Raw genomic sequence first — 23,096 nt, 5'->3', positions numbered from 1 at the left:
TTAAATATTTGCTTTATAACCTGCTATCAATTAAATGCAGAGCGTTGATGAAACACAGGAAACTGTCCAAAAGTGGATCTCCATGCCATATGTTTACCAATTTACCTCGTTACGTCACTGGCGTTGATGTTGCGCTCTAACGAGCCAAAATGCTGTAACAGTTCATTGGTCGTTTTCGACAGCCTAGAGCCCTAATGCGAATTGATAAGACTGACCGTAGTTGTTTTTTTGTTTCTCAATTTCCCGCTCGCCTTGAATTTTCATTCATGAAATAATATTACCGAAAACTATTATTACCGATATTATTTGTAAGAGTTTACCCCGGAAATTTATGTCCTGAAGTGATAAAAAAATAATCTACCACTCATGACAAATCAACTTGATCTTTCTTCGTCAGACTCTACATTTATTAAAAACATTTTCGGGAACCCGCGGCCGATCTAGATCTTCAATTGATTTAAAACTATTACCATTTCATCTGTTGTTTTCGTTTATCATATAGTTCGATTTACACAAATGAACACAATTTGTGAAAATCGCTCTTATATTTCTAGAGTGTTCATGATTTTTTTCGCCAGCCAGCTGTCTTGCGGGTGGAGGTTGTAGATGAGTAACAAATACGGATGGCCAAAAGAATTTTCACTTTATCATCTCCTTACTCGAACAATATTCCATCATTAGTGCAATAGGAGCATCAGTACCGCTAGCCCCTGTCTGTAACCAACAAGATACCTGTACTCAAATCTTTTCAGATAAATCTGCTAATGGAAAAGGAAAATCAGTGAATTCAAGATGAAAGAGTCCGTATTTACATTTTCTGACTGTAAATAGCTATCTATACAATACATATGCCCGTAAATGGGAGTGTCTAGAATGATGATAAAATATTTACCTGGTAGTTTCAAGCCGTAGTAAATAATTCCACGAATCAAAGTAATAATATATGAACTGCAATACAAGAATAGTCGTATTCCTGTAGACCTGCGACGCGGACTGCATACATTAAATACACCGCACCTGCTGTGGTTTGTATTGAGATGTGTGATCTGAGATGAAGTATCGAGATGGTGTGAACGCTCGGACCAGCTGTTGATACCGCCCAATATAGAGGAGCAGTGTATGAGAGAAAATGAACAGAGGAATCGATATCATTCCTTTGGAAAGTCTTGGCAAAAGGCATCATTTCTTAGAGCTGTATTTTTATATATGCATCATTTACAATTAATATATAAATGATCGAAAGGAAATACAGAAAAGTATCACCAGACAAAGGAACAGTATGTCCCAAATGTACTTACCCTAGTAAATGAACGATTCATCCCGCGGTCATATGAACAACGTTTGAAATATACATATCATTTGGATTTCAGATTTGCACACGCTTAAGAGGGTATTGAAATAAACGAGCACTCAACTATTTTTATTGGTTTCATATGTGTGCAAATCTGGCCATTGTTTTCATGTGTTTTCTAGCATGTGTAACAAACGTAAATGCTGTGAATTTAGGACATGGATTTCAATACCCTTGAAATCTCGCATGACCAGGGTTAGATTTTTCATACATTTAACACACGCGTGAATAATTAAAAGGGATGAAAATGCACCTACGTGTGTGAGCATGCCTACGTCTTCACATCCATGTACATTGATGTGCCTGTTTGATTTCTTATTTAGCATTACTTTGGGATAGTGGAAATAGCGAAATGAGAGGATGTATCTGTACAAGGTATTTAGTGCAGGGGCTTGCGTAATTCCGTGGGAATTTCATGTTAATTTTTGGAACCAATACTAATTGTAAGCACCATTGTGTATGGATTCAGGAAAAACATGGTTCCATTATTTCTGCTTGCTGTAAGTGTCATTGTGGGGTGATTGAATATGATTTTCCAAAATTGCTTGCGAGAAAAACATGTTTTCATAAACCTCTCACAACATAGTCATGTAGCATATCAAAAGGCAGCTTATAATGGATGATGTAGAGATAACCACACAATATGCTTCTAATTTCAATTTGGTGACATAAAATATGACACAATCATTTAAATTAATCAAATATTGCCTTTCCTTCATTGGACACCAGCATTGTAAGTATTGGCCTATAGTAATTGAAACCATTTAATTCAATTAATGTATTTTCCCATTTCATGAAATATACTACCACGACATAGTTATGTAGTAATGATAGTAATAATAGTACCCAGGTAAGGTTAATGTGACTATCATATAGTCGTGCACAAGTGTCAAATCAGGCCTACCAGTACAGTCAGAATTGACACACTGACACCCGTGTCTGGGTAATTAAATGACAAATGACATAAAGTCAAATCTGCCGTCAAAATAAACTGAATGTATTAACACAGGAGTGACAAATTATATCACAGTGAACAGATAACTACATATTACAAGTGGGGTATGCAAGTGCAATGTATAATGTGCACTAGTATATTTATTGTAACTTTCAAATTGTTAAGTAACTTGTAAGATATGTTATATTTGGGATTACACTTTCCCAGCAAAGTACAGATTCTAGTACTTTGTTAAGTAACTTGCATAGTCAATCAGTCCGTCATTAACCTGCAAGAACAAAATATGTTGTTGAAATACAAGCTTTGACATTATTTGTCATACAAACACAAGCATGAATTCTACGTATATTTTTTTCTTTAATTTGGAAACTAGAAGGGCCCTCATTAGAGAACATTGCACAGCAATTTCCTTTCACTATTACATTTTTGAAGTACTACTGTGTATTTGTACTTTAATGTACTTTCACCGAACCGTACGCAGATAGTCCTTGTGTCATACCTAACATAACAACCAAGGTTCATTCAAATCCATCAATAACGTTTTGAGATATTATTAATATTCCCCATTTATTTAACATTGCGATTATTCTCAAAGTACCACTGTGTACATGTACTTTAACATACTCTCTTCAAAAAGAAAAGAAACGCAAAATAAGGTTTGAAAATGATGATCGAAAGTTTGTACGCATATGTCAAAGTAAGCATGCTTTGAGGGTTGAATATTGTTGTTGGTATGGTTTAGAAGAACATGCGTGAACGAATGCAACCATAACCAATTGATTTTGAATGGTTTTATCGATCATGATTGTGATGATGAACTTGACTGTTACGGAACACAACCAAAAGCCTCAATTATTCTTTTTCACGTGCAAAGCATGAGTACAACCTAACACTATAAAAGACCCAAATGCATCTCGCAAATTCATCCAAGACCCTTGCAAATACTGGATGAGAAAATGGGACGTCTCAACGTTGCCCACCGAAATATTGCCATTGGACAATAACAAGCTGGCGAATCCAAGAGTGTCGTGGCGAGGACCTTCAGCATTCATCCCAGCACAATAACTCGTTTGTGGGATCGTTTTGTGCATTCCATTTCGACAAATGACCATCCAAGACCAGGAACACCGTGAGTCACCACACCAACCCATGATCGCTACATCCGGGTAACCCACCTACGTCACTACCATCGCTCAGCCCGGGACACAGGACAAGAACGGTTTGGAGTCCGGAGAATGTCCGAGCAGACAATCAGGAACCGTCTCCGAAAGGTAGGTTTGCGTGCCAGACGTTCAAAAGTTGCCCCCTCTCTGACACGAGTACGTCAACGTCCGCGAGTCAGATGGTGTAGCGCGGTGCAGACATAGAACCTTGGAAACTGGAGGCACATATGGTATCCCCTCAAGCGACGTGACGGAAGACAACGTGTCTACAGACCATGCAATGAACGTTTTGCATCCAAACTGCATGAGGCAAGTGGACAGATTTGGTGGAGATGGTGTGATGATGTAGGGAGCCATCTCATACACATGCAGATCGGAATTGGTGCTCGTCCAAGGCAGTCTTACGGCTGCGAGATATACCGACCACTTTCTCTGTCCTCACGTGCATCGTCTTGTCGACCGCCAAAGGGAGCTATACCAACAGGACAACGCCATACCTCACACAGCACGTGCTACAGTGGACTACCTGGACAATAACAACATCAATGTCCTCCCCTGGCCCTCCAGATCCACGGATCTGAAACCAATGGATTCCTGTGGGATCAGACAGAAAAACGTGTACGTCAACGTCGTAATCCTCCATTGAGGTTTTAACAGTAACTGTTGTTCAACATGCTGCAGGAGGAATGGAGAAGGATTCCACAACGAAACATCCAACAACTGATTCAATCTGTGTCATGGAGGTGTCGTGCAGTTCCAGCAGTAAGAGGTGGTCATACAAGGTAGTAACGTCAACGTCACCTCCTGGAGAGCAGTAATGACTATGATGACTATCATTCTTGTGAAATATGCACGATTTACCAATATATTGCTCTACATAATTTAAATGCTGTACCATTTATATTTGTTGATTTACATAATTGAATATGACCAAATTTTTCAATGATATTTTGCTTTGCGTTTCTTTTTTTGAAGAGTGTACTTTCTTCAACACCTAATTGATTTGACATGGGGACATACACATGAGATCCAGTAAGTTTCATTGAAATCCATCTAGTAGTTTTTGAGTAAAGATACTACCACATAAATAAACACCTATCTTTCTAAACTCTCTCTCTCTGCTCTCTCTCTCTCTCTCTCTCTCTCTCTCTCTCTCTCTCTCTCTCTCTCTCTCTCTCTCTCTCTCTCTCTCTCTCTCTCTCTCTCTCTCTCTCTCTCTCATGTTGTAATACGTTTATAAAAATATGTTTTTCTCACATTGGTGTTGCAGCTTGATTATGGGTACCGATGTTCAGTTACCCCAGAATGACACTTATGATTATCAGAAAATTTGGAACCATTGTTTTTCTGAATCCATATGCAATACTGATAATACAGGATAATGCACCGATGCAAGACATCTCGCATATGTGAATGACAGCATATATCCAAAGAATCTGAGAATGATTTAATGAACATATTACTATTGAGATGCACTGGTTACCAAATCCAAATTGGTATAAATTTAATACTCTTGTATTTCACAGATATTATGGATGATACAAACCATTACTAGAACCTGGATTATACATAATGTAAAATTTTGGGAAAGGTCTTATGAGAATTCTAACCAAATTCCGATGTCTATCACGTGGTTTAAAATACAGGTGAAAAACTTAAAACGTATGATCTCCAATGCCTAATCTGCAATAAATGTTATTTGAAGGAGATCGAGGATATATAATTTTGCATTAGTGTGTCCTCACTATAAGTCAAGCAGAGAGATGTTACTCTATACTAAAATCGATGATTTCCATCAGGACAGAGACTTGTAGATTTTATGTCAACAAGAAATAGTAGCGTCTTAAAAGGAGTTAGCTATCTTTCTGAAAATACATTTGTATAGTAAGTGATATGCTAAATAAATTCACATGCTATTAACTACATATCATATCACTATGCAATGCGTCTGATTGTATCCTGGGCTATATGGCATCACACATTAAACAATCTGACTTTCCGTCCGCCCGTCAGTAATACCATGTGGAATAATTTGGATAGTTTACAATTTCCGACATTATTTCAAATATTAGAAGTTAAACGATAGAAATGGTTTACAGGAAATCGTACAGTTTCAAATGCTTAGCACACTTTGGGTATAAATGAGGTGGAATGTATATGCATGGAATATTGAGAGATATGCATTCCAACCAATTGCATTCCAACCAATATATTGGAAATATTAGGACATTTAAGTTTTGCAGGAACTCGGTATCACGACTGATTTCGTAAATATAGTCACAGCTCATTACGAGGACAAAGTACACCAGCAAGGAACATCTAATTCTTTGTGGCCACGGCGAAGTTTAATCCAAATTTGCAACTTTATCACAGAGGAATATTTGACGAAGAACTAAGTATTGCGAAAGAAACGTTTTGCTTTAATGCAAAACATTAAGTGTTTGTTTTGTTTGTTGTTATTCTAGATATTCCTAGATAATATTTATATGAACAGTCTGCTTGTTCCATAACGTTTATAATATATGTAGGCCTCCGATTTAGCAATATCTACAATGATATTCACTTACAACTTACACATAACATGTTACATGACATTATGAGCATCGATTTTCGCAAGTGGGATACGATCGCATGCATCAAACAAGAACACGGAAGTTCCCTGTTATGACAACATGGGTTGCTGAAGAGCAATTCTCACCCACATTTATTACGGGTCCAACATATTTGGGAACCTGTTGGAATGGTAATGAATATATGCATAGTCAGTCTCATGATATTGATTTCGGTAATCCCAATGCCATTATTGACAACACACTGTCTGTCGACAATATCAACTAGACTCTGCATAAGTCGTACCTCACAGAAGAAATGGTCAATTTACATATAATCACTATCAGCTATTCAATATAGCCACACAAGTTGGTACAGGCATTAGCAGACGTGTGAGATGCATTAGATATAGGATTACATAGCCTTGTATTCGTATACACATATTGACAGACCTTGCCCAGATGAACCGAACCAAATCGGCAGTCGTCAAGTACATAATTCCAACAGAGATTACATGGTCACCAGCTGTGAGCAACACAGGGAAGCTTGTGCTTGCCCAGATCTGTTTCCTGCAAAAGGAGCACTGACCCAATGCAATATCCAGCGCTATAACTATTTAAGACACTGAAGCTACAAGTAATGGATTGGCATTGTTAGGAAGATTCACCTCTTCCCATGGACGTGTCTGAAATCTGACTCGTAATTTTGTCATTGAATGATAGCATTATGTTCTTTACCCAATATACCGGTTCTCAGAAAAAAATATTGCAATACGTATCGTTTGAAAAGCGTCTTCCGATATACCGGTATACCGTGCAGTCCTACATGTGAGTAAGATATCTTTAAGCAGGTTTCGAATACAGATCTTTTGTTATCGATTGAATGCAGGAATCATGTATTCCAGAACTACATTGAATAATGCGAAACATGTCACAAATTGTAATGTTGTCGTCGGCTAACACCCGATAAACGAGAAGAGAGTGATAACATATTGCATACCCTAAACAACTATCAAACCCCGATGTGAATGACAACATTCAAGCAAACGCTTAACGATTCAATTTTAGTCTGTAGCCCTTTACTCCCACCCACATTTGTCTAAAGAAATGACACTGGGCCGGGTAGATGGGAAGTGATTAAGCTGGTGACCTAATGGAAACCTGTCCGCTTGCATAACAATGTTTTGCTTAGACAGCCTCCTATCGACAGACGCTTAATGAGGTCATATGGGTCTTGACTTCAAAGGCTTCAGCTGAACCCAGTATTTCACATGGTGCAAAATTCTGTGATCGTTTTGTTTTAGTACTGGTAATAAGATAAATATAAAATGTGTTCAAATATATACGCTTGATATCCGGAATGATACATAAGTTTCTTAGCATAAGACAAAATAGTATAAATGTCAACTTCTTTATTGTATACAGAATGTTTCTGGGCATTTCCTTGCCCCTTCGTCAGGTGAATGACGAAGGCCTAAGTTTCTTAAGCATGAAAACATTTGAAAAGTTACAACTGCTTTCTCACTTAAGGCAATATTCATATTTCCAACACTAGTAAACATAGAAAAGAAACAAAACTTACAGCACCTATTACAATTATAAGGGATGTATTGGAAACACTGTATGATTAAGTATTTCCTGAGGTATTAAATTTTTAATTCATGCTTGGAAATGTCTGCAAATCCGGTCATAGCATAGCTGAAATAGGTGCTCGTGCATACGGCAATATATGATGAGCATATGCTTCAGAAGTGCAGCTTCATATGAAATCAGTGCCCAAGTTAGGAAATATCGGACAACGTACGTCATGTATCCTATTGTATTTACGTTTATTTCACTGGTGTACAATTCAGCTTTTTGCCCCGTGTGCTCATACTCTTTTCGCCAGCTGATCAATGTGCATTTAAGAAATTGAATAACTGCTTGATTTTATGGTATGTGGAAAGGCTACGTACCATAATGCTTTACCTTAATGCGTGTGTGAGCATATGTACGTGTGCACGTCCATGTACATATACATTGTATGTGTGATGTGCTTGTGTGATCTCGTATTCAGCATCATATTGTCCAGTTACTAGTATCCTTGAGGTAGTGGAAACAAAGAGGGAAGTTGAGGTACCTGTGCAATGTATTAATACATTAATACCTATCCGGTCCCCTGTTAAGCTGTGTATTTGTTTAAAATACGTAAACTCAACATTTGGAAACCGGCATAAACCATTATAATTTGAGTTTCTTGCGCAGATATTCACATGAAGAATTTGAATAACGAAAAAATGAAACAACGCTATTTGTTATTTCAAATGAATGACAAAATTCAAACAAATTCTGTCTGGAGACCTGTTCTACTCACATTTGTAGAAAATGACTAAACTGACATTATGGAAACGGGTTCGCTTCGCAGTCTCAAGATATGGGCCTAGATTTTTTAAGCTCTCTAAGCGCTAAGATAGTCGCAAGTTAATGTTAATGTATGGCACTTACGACTATCTTAGCGCTAAGAGAGCTTCAGTCTTGCGGTTATGATTATATCTGGAGAGAAAAAATGTAACAGCACCAGAGCATTTTATATATGATTTAAGACAAAGGCTAAGAGATATGTATTGTCAAAAGTGGAATTTTTCACTACGTTTACACATTAAGTTAAACCATTATTCCTGTTTTAAAGCATTCATTCGTACAGAAAAATATCTTCTAGACATTAATGTTAAGAAATTCAGAACAGCATTAGCCCGTTTCAGATGTAGTTCCCATGATCTCCTAATAGAAAAAGGTAGGCATTTAGGGATACCACGGGAAAAACGATTGTGTAAATATTGTACTTATCAGGAGGTAGAAGATGAATATCATTTCTTGCTTGTTTGTCCATTGTATGCAAATATCATAAAAGAATACATAAAGAAATATTTCTACTTGAACCCCCGAAAAGACAAATTCTATACCCTCATGGCATCCTAAAATCAAACAGCTACAAAATATCTCGCAGTGTATGTATACCATACCATGAATATGAGATCCTCTGCATTACAGATGTGATATTATTTACTATATATTCTTTTATATTGCACCCTCTGCTACTGTATGTATGTAAAATGTACTATAGGCCTACGGTCTCTTCAGTACTGTAAATAAAGATTGATTGAATGACTTATCCCACTGGGTACCCATTCACTGCTGGGTGAACAGAGGCAATTCATGAACAAACTCACTTGCCTAAGGTGAGACCACATGTGTCACGTGTGCTTCGTTGTGGGGCAGGACTAAAGTCCTAGACACACTCAGTTGAGTCAGCGGTCACCCATCCAAGGACTGTCCGCGACCAACGTTGTATAACTTCCACTGACTTGTGACCACACACCACCACGCCTGAATACGTTGTCAGTCGAGAGTTAAGTTGTCGAGAGTGAAGTTGCAGCCATTGAAATTTGACATGCAATGACAATTACAATACTGAACATTCAATTGAAATTGAAAAGAGAGAGAGTGACATGTCACTTAATTTAAAAATTTTGGGGTATGACATTTCACATGCATTTCACGAATATCTTCACAACAAACAAGAATGCTTTACAACAAAATGCAAAATATTAATAAATGTTAAAGCATTTTGTCAGAAAGCCATGTCTTTTAGGTGTTTTATGATACCAAGTACGTGGTGCTGTACTTATAACATACTCAGCAGTTGAGGAAAATGCGAGATGAAACATCGCTGTGACCTTGCTCTGTGACCTTGACCTCATTGTCACCAATATTGAAGCAATTTATGCAATTAACAGTATATATACTATCCCCAAAAAGAAACGCATAGACGTTTTGGACTTTAAAAAATCTATTAATTACCTATTGTGTTCAGACAATCGTCAAAAGGACAAGGTATGATAAGGGTGGTTTTTGGCCCACAAACAGAATTGGCTGAACACATGTTATTTGTTTAGAGACAAGATGGCTTTGCATAAAAAAGCTATTTTTTAAATGACCCGAGGCCATAATTTCAATGCTGAGGGGCCAAAAATGGGTTTTATCAGTTCCCATGAAAAAATAACAAGAAATCTGAAATATCAGTGTGCCATAATGACTTATATACAACTATCAGTTTATTTACATACAAATAGTATCAGTTTTGCAACAGGTATTCATGATGAAGGAACATGTCAACATCAATCACAAGGTTCAAATACTTGCCAGTTGATTACAAAAAATCTCATTATTCACAACCAATCATGTCCCACGAAAATTCACAGGGGGCCCATTTTGGGCACAGCTTGATTTTAACAAGTAAGTGTTAAAAGTCAGTATTCACAACCGGTTTTAGCAAATATACAGTAAACATCTCATTCAGAACATGTTATTACAATAACCAATCATGTAGCACTAAAAAGCACAGGTCTTGACCTCAAAGGGGCCTGTTTCAGGTGAAATTACATTCTTGGCACAGATTGATTTAACACCATGTAAGTGTTAAAAGTCAGTATTTACAACATTCTTGCAAATATATACAGTAAACATCTCATTCTCAACATGTTGTTATAATAACCAATCATGTAGCACTAAAAAGCACAGGTCTTGACCTCAAAGGGGCCTGTTTCAGGTGAAATTACATTCTTGGCACAGATTGATTTAACACCATGTAAGTGTTAAAAGTCAGTATTTACAACATTCTTGCAAATATATACAGTAAACATCTCATTCTCAACATGTTGTTATAATAACCAATCATGTTGCACTAAAAAGCACAGGTCTTGACCTCAAAGGGGCCTATTTCAGGTGAAATTACATTCTTGGCACAGATTGATTTAACACCATGTAAGTGTTAAAAGTCAGTATTTACAACATTCTTGCAAATATATACAGTAAACATCTCATTCACAACATGTTATTACAATAACCAACCATGCTTCCCTAAATATCACAGGTTTTGACCTCAAAGGGGGCCATTTTGGGTGAAATTACATTCTTGGCACAGCTTGATTTTAACACCATGTAAGTGTTAAAAGTCAGTATTTACAACATTCTTGCAAATATATACAGTACACATTTCATTCTAAACATGTTGTTATAATAACCAATCATGTTGCACTAAAAAGCACAGGTCTTGACCTCAAAGGGGCCTATTTCAGGTGAAATTACATTCTTGGCACAGCTTGATTTTGACACCAAGTAAGTGTTAAAAGTCAGTTATCAAAAATCTTCAAAAAGTAATTATTCACAACTCATTCACTGCAAAGATATATAAAACATCCACTTTCACTCTTCATCCACATGGTCATCAATCTCTGAATCAGTTTCTGAATCACTGTCAAGAACTGCAGCATTCAACCCTGTATCACTAGAGTTGCTGGAAACTGGCATATTGTTTTGGTGTCTGCCATACCCAGATCTTCTCTCAACTGAAAAACAGATGACTTTATATCAAAAGAAAATTCTGTTTTAAAACTTTGATATTATAAATCTATTCAAGGGTAACAGAAAAGAAAAAAAACATTAGGATTTGAACCTGAATGTCTGATGACAGAAAAAAATTGAGAGGCCATCACTGTAACCACTAGGCTACAGATTTTACTGTTACGATTTGTCACTTTAAGCTTATATATTATACTTTGCAACAATGTGTCACTTGAAGTCTGCTTGCTTTTCATAATCTGCTAGACCTTGATACAATGTTCTTATTCTAACAATATTAAATGTAGCCTGATATATCCTAGAAAACACCAAGGTACATTATTTTTTGTTAAAATGTGTATGTTTATACACAGTTACATCCAGTGGAATGCCAGTGTTATTTGACAGTGACAGGTGACAAAGAGGGGTTTGCTAAACAGATGATAGAACAAATATGATAAAATTCTAGCATAATTACAAAGATTCTCACCTTTAGAATTCTGCCTTATCATATTTTGAAAACTCTTCTGATGTCTTCTTATTTTTCCAGCAGTGATCAACAGGGTCTCCCCAAAACTACCCTTGTTTACCTCAAAGTAATCAGCCTTGAGAGTCCCTTACGATATTGAAATTTGTTAATAAACATGTTTGATAAGTTCATTTTAGTGCTCTAAAACATTCAAAATAGTAATGAATCATGGTATAGTTGTGTAAATGTGACGGATAGTTTTCAGAGATATTACTTTACGCCAATGTTTATTTTTGAGATGTTGTATGGGGCAATTTCATACAACAGAAAAAATGTACTTTTTAAACATTTTGATATGAGCAAAAGCGTGACCCACCACAATTTTTAGGAGTGCATTCTAATTTACTCTCTTCATGTGTGGTGAAAAATTGGGATGGGTCAAGCTTTGCTCACACTTTTATCACTCTGAAAATATGAAAATGCAGGTTTTTCGAAGATATTGTAAAATAGGTTAACTTTGAGGTCTTCAAAGAGGAAAAACAGCACTAAAACATATTAAAAAAACATATGGAGGTAATTTCAACAATTTATTTAGCATTTTTATGCTAAAATTATCATGTTGTAGAACTTTGAATATCATGAAATTTTGTGGGCCAATAAGGGCCTTTATCATACCTTGTCCTTTGTAACAAAAGTGTTGATAACATGATTTTACACAATTGCACAAGTAAAAAAATCGATTTTACCTGAAAATGTTGATTTTGATGAGATTTCTTACAAGGATTAAAAAGGCATCGCCACAACGCAACATAAATCACCTTCCAGTTGAAATTGTGCAGCAAAGAGCATGGCCATAAAAATTACTTCCGGAAATCGGCATTCGTTTTGAAGGAGTTTCATGGTCAAATCACTACGCCACGTCTTGACGCTGCGACAAGGAACATCGCCATTGAATGAATGTACGCTGGAGATTACCAATCTTTTGTTGCCAGGCGTCTGCATGTTAGTCTCAGCACGATATCACGGCTTGCAGCAGGTTACAACCAAACCGGTATAACAATTGACCATCCCCGTACAGGCAGACCTCGAGTCACCACTGCAGCCCAAGATCGGTACATCCGGGTACTACATTTGCGTGATCGTACTGCCACGGGTGAGAACATAGCAGCCAGGGTGCCTGGACTTCGGAGGATATCCGGTCAAACTGTACGGAACAGGTTGAGAGAGATTGGACTGAGAGCCAGGAGACCCGACGTCGGGACCGTGCTACGTTGTCGCCATCGCGCTCCACGTCTCCGTCATCTAAAATTATCCACTTGGTTATATAGACCTTCTAAGGTGAAGTAAAAATTCATGTACTACAGTCTATTTGTTGACGAGTTATACATGTTTGAAAATACAACATTTTCGCAACAGACTTTTGGCCTATGCGTTTCATTTTTGGGATAGTATATTTCAAATGATAGAGACCGCCTCCGTGGTGTAGTGGTTAGAGCGTCTGCCCGGAGAGCGGAAGGTCGTGGGTTCGATCCCCGACCGCGTCATACCAAAAGACGTTAAAATATGGTACTTGTTGGTCCCTGCCTGGCGCTCGGCATTAATGGGTACAACAAGGACTGGTCGGCTCGGAGTCAGTATAATGTGTCTGAGTGGAAGGTATTCATGCTTCACTGCTGCATGGTATCTCAGTGGGCTAGCACTATAAAACCAGCTTAAGTCTGGGCTAGTACAAGCAGCCGCACCTACACATACACACGCATGCACGTCGTCATATGAGCGAAATATTCTCAAGCATGTTGTTATAATAACCAATCATGTTGCACTAAAAGCACAGGTCTTGACCTCAAAGGGGCCTATTTCAGGTGAAATTACATTCTTGGCACAGCTTGATTTTGACACCAAGTAAGTGTTAAAAGTCAGTTATCAAAAATCTTCAAAAGTAATTATTCACAACTCATTCACTGCAAAGATATATAAAACATCCACTTTCACTCTTCATCCACATGGTCATCAATCTCTGAATCAGTTTCTGAATCACTGTCAAGAACTGCAGCATTCAACCGTGTATCACTAGAGTTGCTGGAAACTGGCATATTGTTTTTGGTGTCTGCCATACCCAGATCTTCTCTCAACTGAAAACAGATGACTTTATATCAAAAAGAAAATTCTGTTTTAAAACTTTGATATTATAAATCTATTCAAGGGTAACAGAAAAGAAAAAAAACATTAGGATTTGAACCTGAATGTCTGATGACAGAAAAAAATTGAGAGGCCATCACTGTAACCACTAGGCTACAGATTTTACTGTTACGATTTGTCACTTTAAGCTTATATATTATACTTTGCAACAATGTGTCACTTGAAGTCTGCTTGCTTTTCATAATCTGCTAGACCTTGATACAATGTTCTTATTCTAACAATATTAAATGTAGCCTGATATATCCTAGAAAACACCAAGGTACATTATTTTTGTTAAAATGTGTATGTTTATACACAGTTACATCCAGTGGAATGCCAGTGTTATTTGACAGTGACAGGTGACAGAGAGGGGTTTGCTAAACAGATGATAGAACAAATATGATAAAATTCTAGCATAATTACAAAGATTCTCACCTTTAGAATTCTGCCTTATCATATTTTGAAAACTCTTCTGATGTCTTCTTATTTTTCCAGCAGTGATCAACAGGGTCTCCCAAAAACTACCCTTGTTTACCTCAAAGTAATCAGCCTTGAGAGTCCCTTACGATATTGAAATTTGTTAATAAAAATGTTTGATAAGTTCATTTTAGTGCTCTAAAACATTCAAAATAGTAATGAATCATGGTATAGTTGTGTAAATGTGACGGATAGTTTTCAGAGATATTACTTTACGCCAATGTTTATTTTTGAGATGTTGTATGGGGCAATTTCATACAACAGAAAAAATGTACTTTTTTAAACATTTTGATATGAGCAAAAGCGTGACCCACCACAATTTTTTAGGAGTGCATTCTAATTTACTCTCTTCATGTGTGGTGAAAAAATTGGGATGGGTCAAGCTTTTGCTCACACTTTTTTATCACTCTGAAAATATGAAAATGCAGGTTTTTCGAAGATATTGTAAAATAGGTTAACTTTGAGGTCTTCAAAGAGGAAAAACAGCACTAAAACATATTAAAAAAACATATGGAGGTAATTTCAACAATTTATTTAGCATTTTTTATGCTAAAATTATCATGTTGTAGAACTTTGAATATCATGAAATTTTGTGGGCCAATAAGGGCCTTTATCATACCTTGTCCTTTGTAACAAAAGTGTTGATAACATGATTTTACACAATTGCACAAGTAAAAAAAATCGATTTTACCTGAAAATGTTGATTTTGATGAGATTTCTTACAAGGATTAAAAAGGCATCGCCACAACGCAACATAAATCACCTTCCAGTTGAAATTGTGCAGCAAAGAGCATGGCTATAAAAATTACTTTCGGAAATCGGCATTCGTTTTGAAGGAGTTTCATGGTCAAATCACTACGCCACGTCTTGACGCTGCGACACGGAACATCGCCATTGAAAGAATGTACGCTGGAGATTACCAATCTTTTGTTGCCAGGCGTCTGCATGTTAGTCTCAGCACGATATCACGGCTTGCAGCAGGTTACAACCAAACCGGTATAACAATTGACCATCCCCGTACAGGCAGACCTCGAGTCACCACTGCAGCCCAAGATCGGTACATCGTTGAGAGAGATTGGACTGAGAGCCAGGAGACCCGACGTCGGGACCGTGCTACGTTGTCGCCATCGCGCTCCACGTCTCCGTCATCTAAAATTATCCACTTGGTTATATAGACCTTCTAAGGTGAAGTAAAAATTCATGTACTACAGTCTATTTGTTGACGAGTTATACATGTTTGAAAATACAACATTTTTGCAACAGACTTTTGGTCTATGCGTTTCATTTTTTGGGATAGTATATTTCAAATGATAGAGACCGCCTCCGTGGTGTAGTGGTTAGAGCGTCTGCCCGGAGAGCGGAAGGTCGCGGGTTCGATCCCAGACCGCGTCATACCAAAAGACCTTAAAATATGGTACTTGTTGGTCCCTGCCTGGCGCTCGGCATTACTGGGTACAACAAGGACTGGTCGGCTCGGAGTCAGTATAATGTGTCTGAGTGGGGTATTCATGCTTCACTGCTGCATGGTATCTCAGTGGGCTAGCACTATAAAACCAGCTTAAGTCTGGGCTAGTACAAGCAGCCGCACCTACACATACACACGCATGCACGTCGTCATATGAGCGAAATATTCTCAAGCACGACGTTAAACCCAATTTCACCTCACCTCACCTCAAATGATAGATTTAGCCTTCCTTTGTAGAAATATTTTGGATTCATATTCACTGCTGTACGCATTTGGAAAATCAAGACTGACTATTCTCTAGGATAGACGTTGTATTTCCAGAATAATGGTTGTGTTCGACTTGAATATTGGTCGATAACAACATCTGGCGTTCTGAACCAGCAAACAAAGTCTATGCGTGCTGGACTTTAATTGGGATTTCGATTGAAATGGATATTTCTTATTCACTGGGTCTGTCACTTCAAGGAAGCTCATGATGCGTGACCATAAGTAATATTTCATTCTGAAGCTTTGATATTTACATACTAAATATGTATATGAACATAGAGATTTTTTCTGGGTTACATCTTCTTTTTATTATCGAGTACAACGTTTCAGGGCTTGTTCTGGCCCCATCATCAGGTAAACTGAACAACAATACATGTGGTGGTCAATAGATACAGATGACATGGCTCATAGAATACATGTTATTATGAATATATAAGATGTCATTTACTGCAAAATTAATGGATCAATATATATTCATAATAACATGTATTCTATGAGCCATGTCATCTGTATCTATTGACCACCACATGTATTGCGTCGTCATAGCATTGTGACGTCATAAGCATTGTGACGTCACGGCCAGAGTTAACAGTTACTGTTCAGTTTACCTGATGATGGGGCCAGAACAAGCCCTGAAACGTTGTACTCGATAATAAAAAGAAGATGTAACCCAGAAAAAATCTCTATGTTCATCAAATATCATCTTCTAAAATGCCAATCAAGCATCTAAATATGTATAATTTAATAATTAATGGTGTTTTAAATACAAAAGACGCGAATTTTTTATAAGTGCTCAATGCAGTAGTATACAAAAAATAGACATTTTGTTCTTTATCAGTGGTTGCGAATGTTTGTTTGGGTTTGTTTGTTGTTTTTAATGCCACACTCAGAAATATTATAGCTATATGGCGGCGTCCTGTAAATAAACGAGTCCGAGCCAGATAATCCATTGATCAACATCATGAAAAGCCTCACGAAAAGACATTATATTATCCGTATTAGTCAAACGCATTTTGTAGTGAATCTCATATGCTGCATGAATACGTGTATGCGTACATAGATAGTGAACATTATCGTTGTATATAGATACCTGCGCAGATTCGTAAAAAAATTACATTTTGTGCAATTTTCCCTTTTCTACAATTTCAAATTTAAATAAATTTCAAGTGTGAAGAAATACAGCTTGGCACAATCTCTATAAACATATAATAATGAACAATATGAAAGTTTGTGAATTTGACAAATGCATTGTGCTGTATTGGTGAGGAATCAACGATAAAAAGTTTCCGACCCGTCAAAAACAATACAAGAACTGTTTGACCATACGTTGTCATCCTGGAACACAAGACACCTCGGAAGTTCCGGGCTAGAAATGATCTTCAGCAACCCATGGTTGTCGTTAGAGGCGACTAACGGGATCGAATGGTCAGGCTCACTGACTTGGTTGACACATCGAATCTCAAATGCGTAGACTGATGTTCCTGCTGTTGATCACTGGATTGTTTGGTCCGGACTCGATTATTTACAGACCGCTGCCATATAGCTGGAATATTGCTGAGTGCGACACACAAACCAATTTATCTCTTATTACCTCAACAATGATCCTCAATAAAACAGTATGTATACAACGATAAAAAAAATCATTAAAGTCGCTATTTTTGGGGACATGTTTTTGTTGTGAAGACTGAGCGCACAATTACATAAACATATTTTTAAAATATTCACGATCCCTAACTTTTTGTGTTCCGAATAATAATGGTGTTTACAATCATGTTCAGTACAAATATAGAGTGGGGCGTAAAACTACACTCACTCACTCACTGAAACACAAAACGATGTTCATGTCGGCGCGCTAATGGCACTATCTTAATATTCAGGATGCTGCCACGGTAGTACTGACCAGTGACACGTCCGTGAATAACACGTAAAGCTGTTCTGCCAGTCAAGCTTTAAGGAAATATTTGATCTCTTTTGTTTCATGGGTGACTGTGATGCACTGCTACTATTCAGTTTTGAGATATTTCCTAACCAGCTCCAGTAGTAATTGAACAACGCAGCTTTCGAAAAATAATTTCTGTTTCGAGGCTTAGGCGATAACGGTCCCCCTTTGGCGGACGACCGGGAGTAAAGCGCACGTGTTTACGTTTGGGAATAGTGGGAAGTATTTAGGGGAATCCCAAAATTTTTTTAATTACATTAGGACGTCATTAGATAATGATATGCTAATAAGAGTTTCATATAACCGTTTTGATGATGCCATTATCTAATTACCATTGAATAATCAGTGTTGATATTAGGTAATAAAGCGATGATACAACTGGACTGTTCTCGGAAGAACAGAATAACATAGCTGATGAAATTATTTCTACTCGGCTGAACCACACATTCGTAAACCATGGTTTACTGACGACTGCAAAGTGTAGTGTAGGAAACAGTTGCTTTGTTAATTTGTTGTTTAACGCCACACTCGGCAATATTCAAGCTATATGGCGGCAGTCTGTAAATAATCAAATCTGGACCAGACAATCCAGTGAGCACCGTTGTACGCAACATCATGAGCATCGTTCTGTGCAATTGGGATACGATGACGTTTGTCAACCAAGACAGAGAGCCTGACCACCCAATCGCGTTAGTCGCCTCTTACGACAAGCATGGGTTGCTGAAGACAACTAACCCGGATTTTCACGGGTCGTAGGAAAAGAGCAGTCACATACTTTTGCCGACATCCTACAGTTTACAATATAACAATACATGGCACAAGATCTAAGAACAGACTGAGTGGAACATAATACAGAAATCAAATCAAAAGTACAAATTCTGGTGTTCATAATCTTAAAAAAAATATGCTCAGTATTAACTGATTGATCTGACACTGCAAATACGTTGTGTGAAACTTTAGCTGCACATTCGATGTCAACATATTATCGTCATTTGCAGAAATATAAATGAACAAGAAAAGATTAAAATTATTGCAAATTCTGAAAATCCGAAAACTACAATGAAATAATTTCACAACATGAGATGAATAATGCATCAGCGCAAGGTCATGATACGGCTGATAGCATCCACTATCAGCTCCTGAAACATTTACCCAATCAATCTCTTGAATCAATTACAAACAGTTTTTATCATGTTTGGACGACCTTCGCCAGTTTCGCAATAGTTGTTTCTATACCTGGTCGGTTTCATACAGATCAATCTGTTGACTACTTGCATCACCAGCTGTGTTCGCAACAACATGGAATAACAATATCGTCAATAATATAGTTTAATGGTTTTTTAGAAACCATTGATCTAACTACAAACATTCAATGTGACCTCCGCAGAAATATACTGAACAAAAAAAAAGAAACTTCATATTTGATGAATTATATTAAAAATGGGTAGAAAAGGTGGTTAATATTGGCGAATGCGATCGTAGCGCTAAGATGATCGTAACCCCGTACTTTAACATAGACTTACGACGGTCGTAGCGCTACGATCGATTTGTGAAACGGGCCCAAGGTCTAACCTGACGCATCCGCCCATTTCAGCTATGGTGAACCACACAGGCTACATGCAGCACGCTCTTTTGTGAAAAGCGACCCAGGGCGTTGCGCCAGGTCATGTGACCACAATTCCATTTGCCAAACCACCTACACCTGTGCAGAATGTGCTGGTGTAACACGTTAACAATTCTTAAGATATAAATAATTCTCATGCCACGTCTTACAAATGTTGCTCGTGAACGTGCGATTGGCATTCTCCAGATTCGCCAGTCCACTGTGGCTGGCGATACCATGAGATGCAGTAGATTGACAATTACCAACCCGAGGACACGTGAGCATCGAAATGACACGACATCTGATCGCCCCAGGTAAGGACAGTCACTTGTGACATCACATGCCGATCACAATCAACTTCAGGTACGTCATTTGCGTAAACGTTTAAGCGGTACTGAACCTGCTCCAATAAACAATATAATTATCCACTATAGTTTCCATCCATTTAATGGAGATCATAACAAATGAACACAACAACGTATGGTATGTATTTACAACTTCTTTAATATTTACAACACGACGTTCGAATCTGGGCTACTTCTTGCCCCTTCATTCACCTGATGAAGGGGCAAGAAGTAGCCCAGAAACTTCGTGTTGTAAATATTGAAGAAGTTGTAAATACATACCATACGCTGCTATGCTACCTCCCAAATTCTAAATGCCCTGCAAACATAACAGTTGAAGGAAATAACAAAGAAAGAAAAAATTGTCCTGTGTATGACAGTACAAAAGCTGACTTCTTGATAAAAAGCAGTCCCGTGTTTCAACAAGCTATTGTGAATTTCCCATTGCACCAAAAATCCTCAGAATCCAGTTAATAGACGGTGTCATATTTTAGTGCTACAACCTGGGTTTACACCTTAGCTTAACGCCTATTTTCGTTTAATTTTATGACGAAATACTGACTGACTGACTGCGTTTGGTTTTACGCCGCATTTACCAATATTCCAGCAACATCACGGCAGGGGACACCAGAAATGGGCTTCACACATTGTACCCATGTGGGGGATTCGAACCCGGGTCTTCGGCGTGACAAGCCAACGCTTTAACCATTAGGCTACCCTACCGTGCCGTTAATCTTTAAATGTAAAAGTTAATCAGGTAATTTGGAGGTTAGTAATCGGTATAATTTGTGGTCTTCTGTTACTAAACAACAACGGTAATCTTCTCAGGTGATAATAATGATTTTCTTCTATAACTATTGTTGTTTTTGATCAGCGTCGTTTATTCTGCACTGATCGCAACTAACATTAGAATCGATACTTCCCATATTTTATCTCACCATTTTGAACTAGTTCCTTCTGGACGTCACTTTCGATTACCTTTCTTCAAAACAGAGCTCGACAGTCTTCCATACCATCCAGTATTCGTGAATGCAACAAATGTTTTCAATCATCATTATGTGATAACTACTAGAATTATTCAGCCTCATTACCAATCTGCTTAATTGTATTGAATCATGTTATTTTATTGTGTAAATGTGTGTAACCAGCATTCATTTTGTGCATGTAATTATTGTGTACATTTTTGTGAATTGTGTATAGATTCATGTTGAGACCGTTTTGATGCAAAAGGAATTTCCTCCGAGATAATAAAGTTACATCTTATCTCATATCTTATCTTAATGTTAAGCAGCATTTTGTTTGCGTTCTTTAGTTTAATAACGTTACACTTTAGTAGCACTGTTTACACCACGGCCTTTACACTTGTCTGGCTGGAGCCTTGGTTTCATGGCATTCCGTGTACGCAATAAGAATACAATTCATGTCATCAACGAAATCAGCGAGAGAGACCATCAGATCCCGTTAGTCGCCTTTTATGATAACGTGGGAAGACGAATTCTAATCCGGATATTGTTGTGGATTACTGAAATAAGATCCTGTGTTGCAATAGAATGCCCATGGTAACGCCATAACAGGAGTTGATTACTGTATATTATTACCTACGAGGGCGAACATATCGGGGCTCATATTTTTCATACGATGCCCTAGGGCAAAATATCACTTTGTCATGGTGACGTGACGTCATGAACAATGCTATGACGACAGGTTTCTCCTGTGACGTTGCGTTCTACATGAGCCGACGGCGGGTAGCAAGCCTATGTTTGAAAGTAGATTTGGGTTTATTTTCCTCAATTTGACGACTTCGGTAATAAACATAATATCATATTCGTGCCCATACCATACTATGTTTACGACACTCGTGCCTAAATATCGGTGTATCCCCGCTCTCGCTCGGAAATACCGACATTTAGGCACTCGTGTCGTAAACATTGTATGGCATGGGAACTCATATGATATCCTCTATATAATACGATCTTTCTGACCTTCCACAGGAAAAGCCCGAAGTGATACAGGTCTCAGACCTTTACCTTGGGTGAAGCCCTTGAGCATTGGGATGGTGTTGATAAACCTACCAACATAATCGGGGCGAACCGGGATGTGAACCCACAATCATAAGTGTCAAGCGTGTCAAGACACGCAACTCAATACCGTGAATTGCGGTGCCTTCTACGACTTGGCCACCCAATCCGTATTGAAAGTGCTAAAATGTAAAGAATAGGTGACCTACCTCGACAAGTAGACTCCCTTTCGGGTGACAACACAATAAACAATGGCACTGGTATTCAACCCGTGATACTTCAAGGAGGATTAACACCACCCATTACTCTTTCCAAGTGCCAGACAACCACATGAGACATGGTGACGTGTACCTGCACGTTGGCACTCGTTGTGATACAAATTGTATAGCTGTCTCGGCATTCGCTATTTCTGACTCTATTTCTAAGATTTGTTCAAAGTATTTTCGATTGCAGTTTCATCAAGATGCGAATATCTTACCTAATAATTATAGATACATGGCCTCAAAACAACAAGACATCCCGTTTAAGTATATGAGTCAATACAACCATAACAGTTAAATGTAAAACATTAAGCTTAAGTTACTTACGTATTCTCATGACCAGGATGAAGTCGTTGTCAAAGTCATACAGAACGTTTGCCCAATAGGCCCCTATGCATTCGTCAGTAACAGATGTGTAATTGTACATAATTTTTTATGTTCCACGTAATTATTGATCACGAGTAAAAAGTTAATATGATTTCATTGCACACATACATCGTATGCACACACAATGGAAACAAGTCAATACAGACAGAAACACCTTGCAGGAACTTTGCTGTTTGTTACAATAGGTTTTTTCGCTGATCAATGTGATCATCGATTTTGTTAAAAAAACGTGGGCATACTATTGTGGTAGAGTTTAAGTTTGTACATAGTGATTATGTTTTATCATTTTGCT

The 23,096-nt window shown here is 37.8% G+C and overlaps 1 protein-coding gene across 2 annotated transcripts in view; it reads right to left on the bottom strand.

The window, feature by feature from the left end:
• Positions 1–22,859, bottom strand: part of LOC124283673 (N-acetylgalactosaminyltransferase 7-like) — a 55,359-nt gene extending 32,500 nt beyond the window's left edge. Inside the window, exon 1 of one of the 2 annotated variants that reach the window (XM_046719672.1) lies at positions 22,745–22,859. In XM_046719672.1, coding sequence (XP_046575628.1) covers positions 22,745–22,844 — 100 coding nt within the window. In that variant the 5' untranslated portion in view covers positions 22,845–22,859. Of the gene's footprint in view, positions 1–892; positions 1,008–22,744 lie in introns of those variants that run through there. The other variant, XM_046719673.1, reaches the window with a different exon arrangement.
• Between the last annotated feature and the right edge of the window lie 237 nt (positions 22,860–23,096).

Source organism: Haliotis rubra, unplaced genomic scaffold (assembly GCF_003918875.1).
Source record: "Haliotis rubra isolate DU_JTF1 unplaced genomic scaffold, ASM391887v1 Scf32, whole genome shotgun sequence".
Taxonomy (NCBI): domain Eukaryota; kingdom Metazoa; phylum Mollusca; class Gastropoda; order Lepetellida; family Haliotidae; genus Haliotis; species Haliotis rubra.
This window is presented reverse-complemented; position numbering and strand designations above follow the sequence as displayed.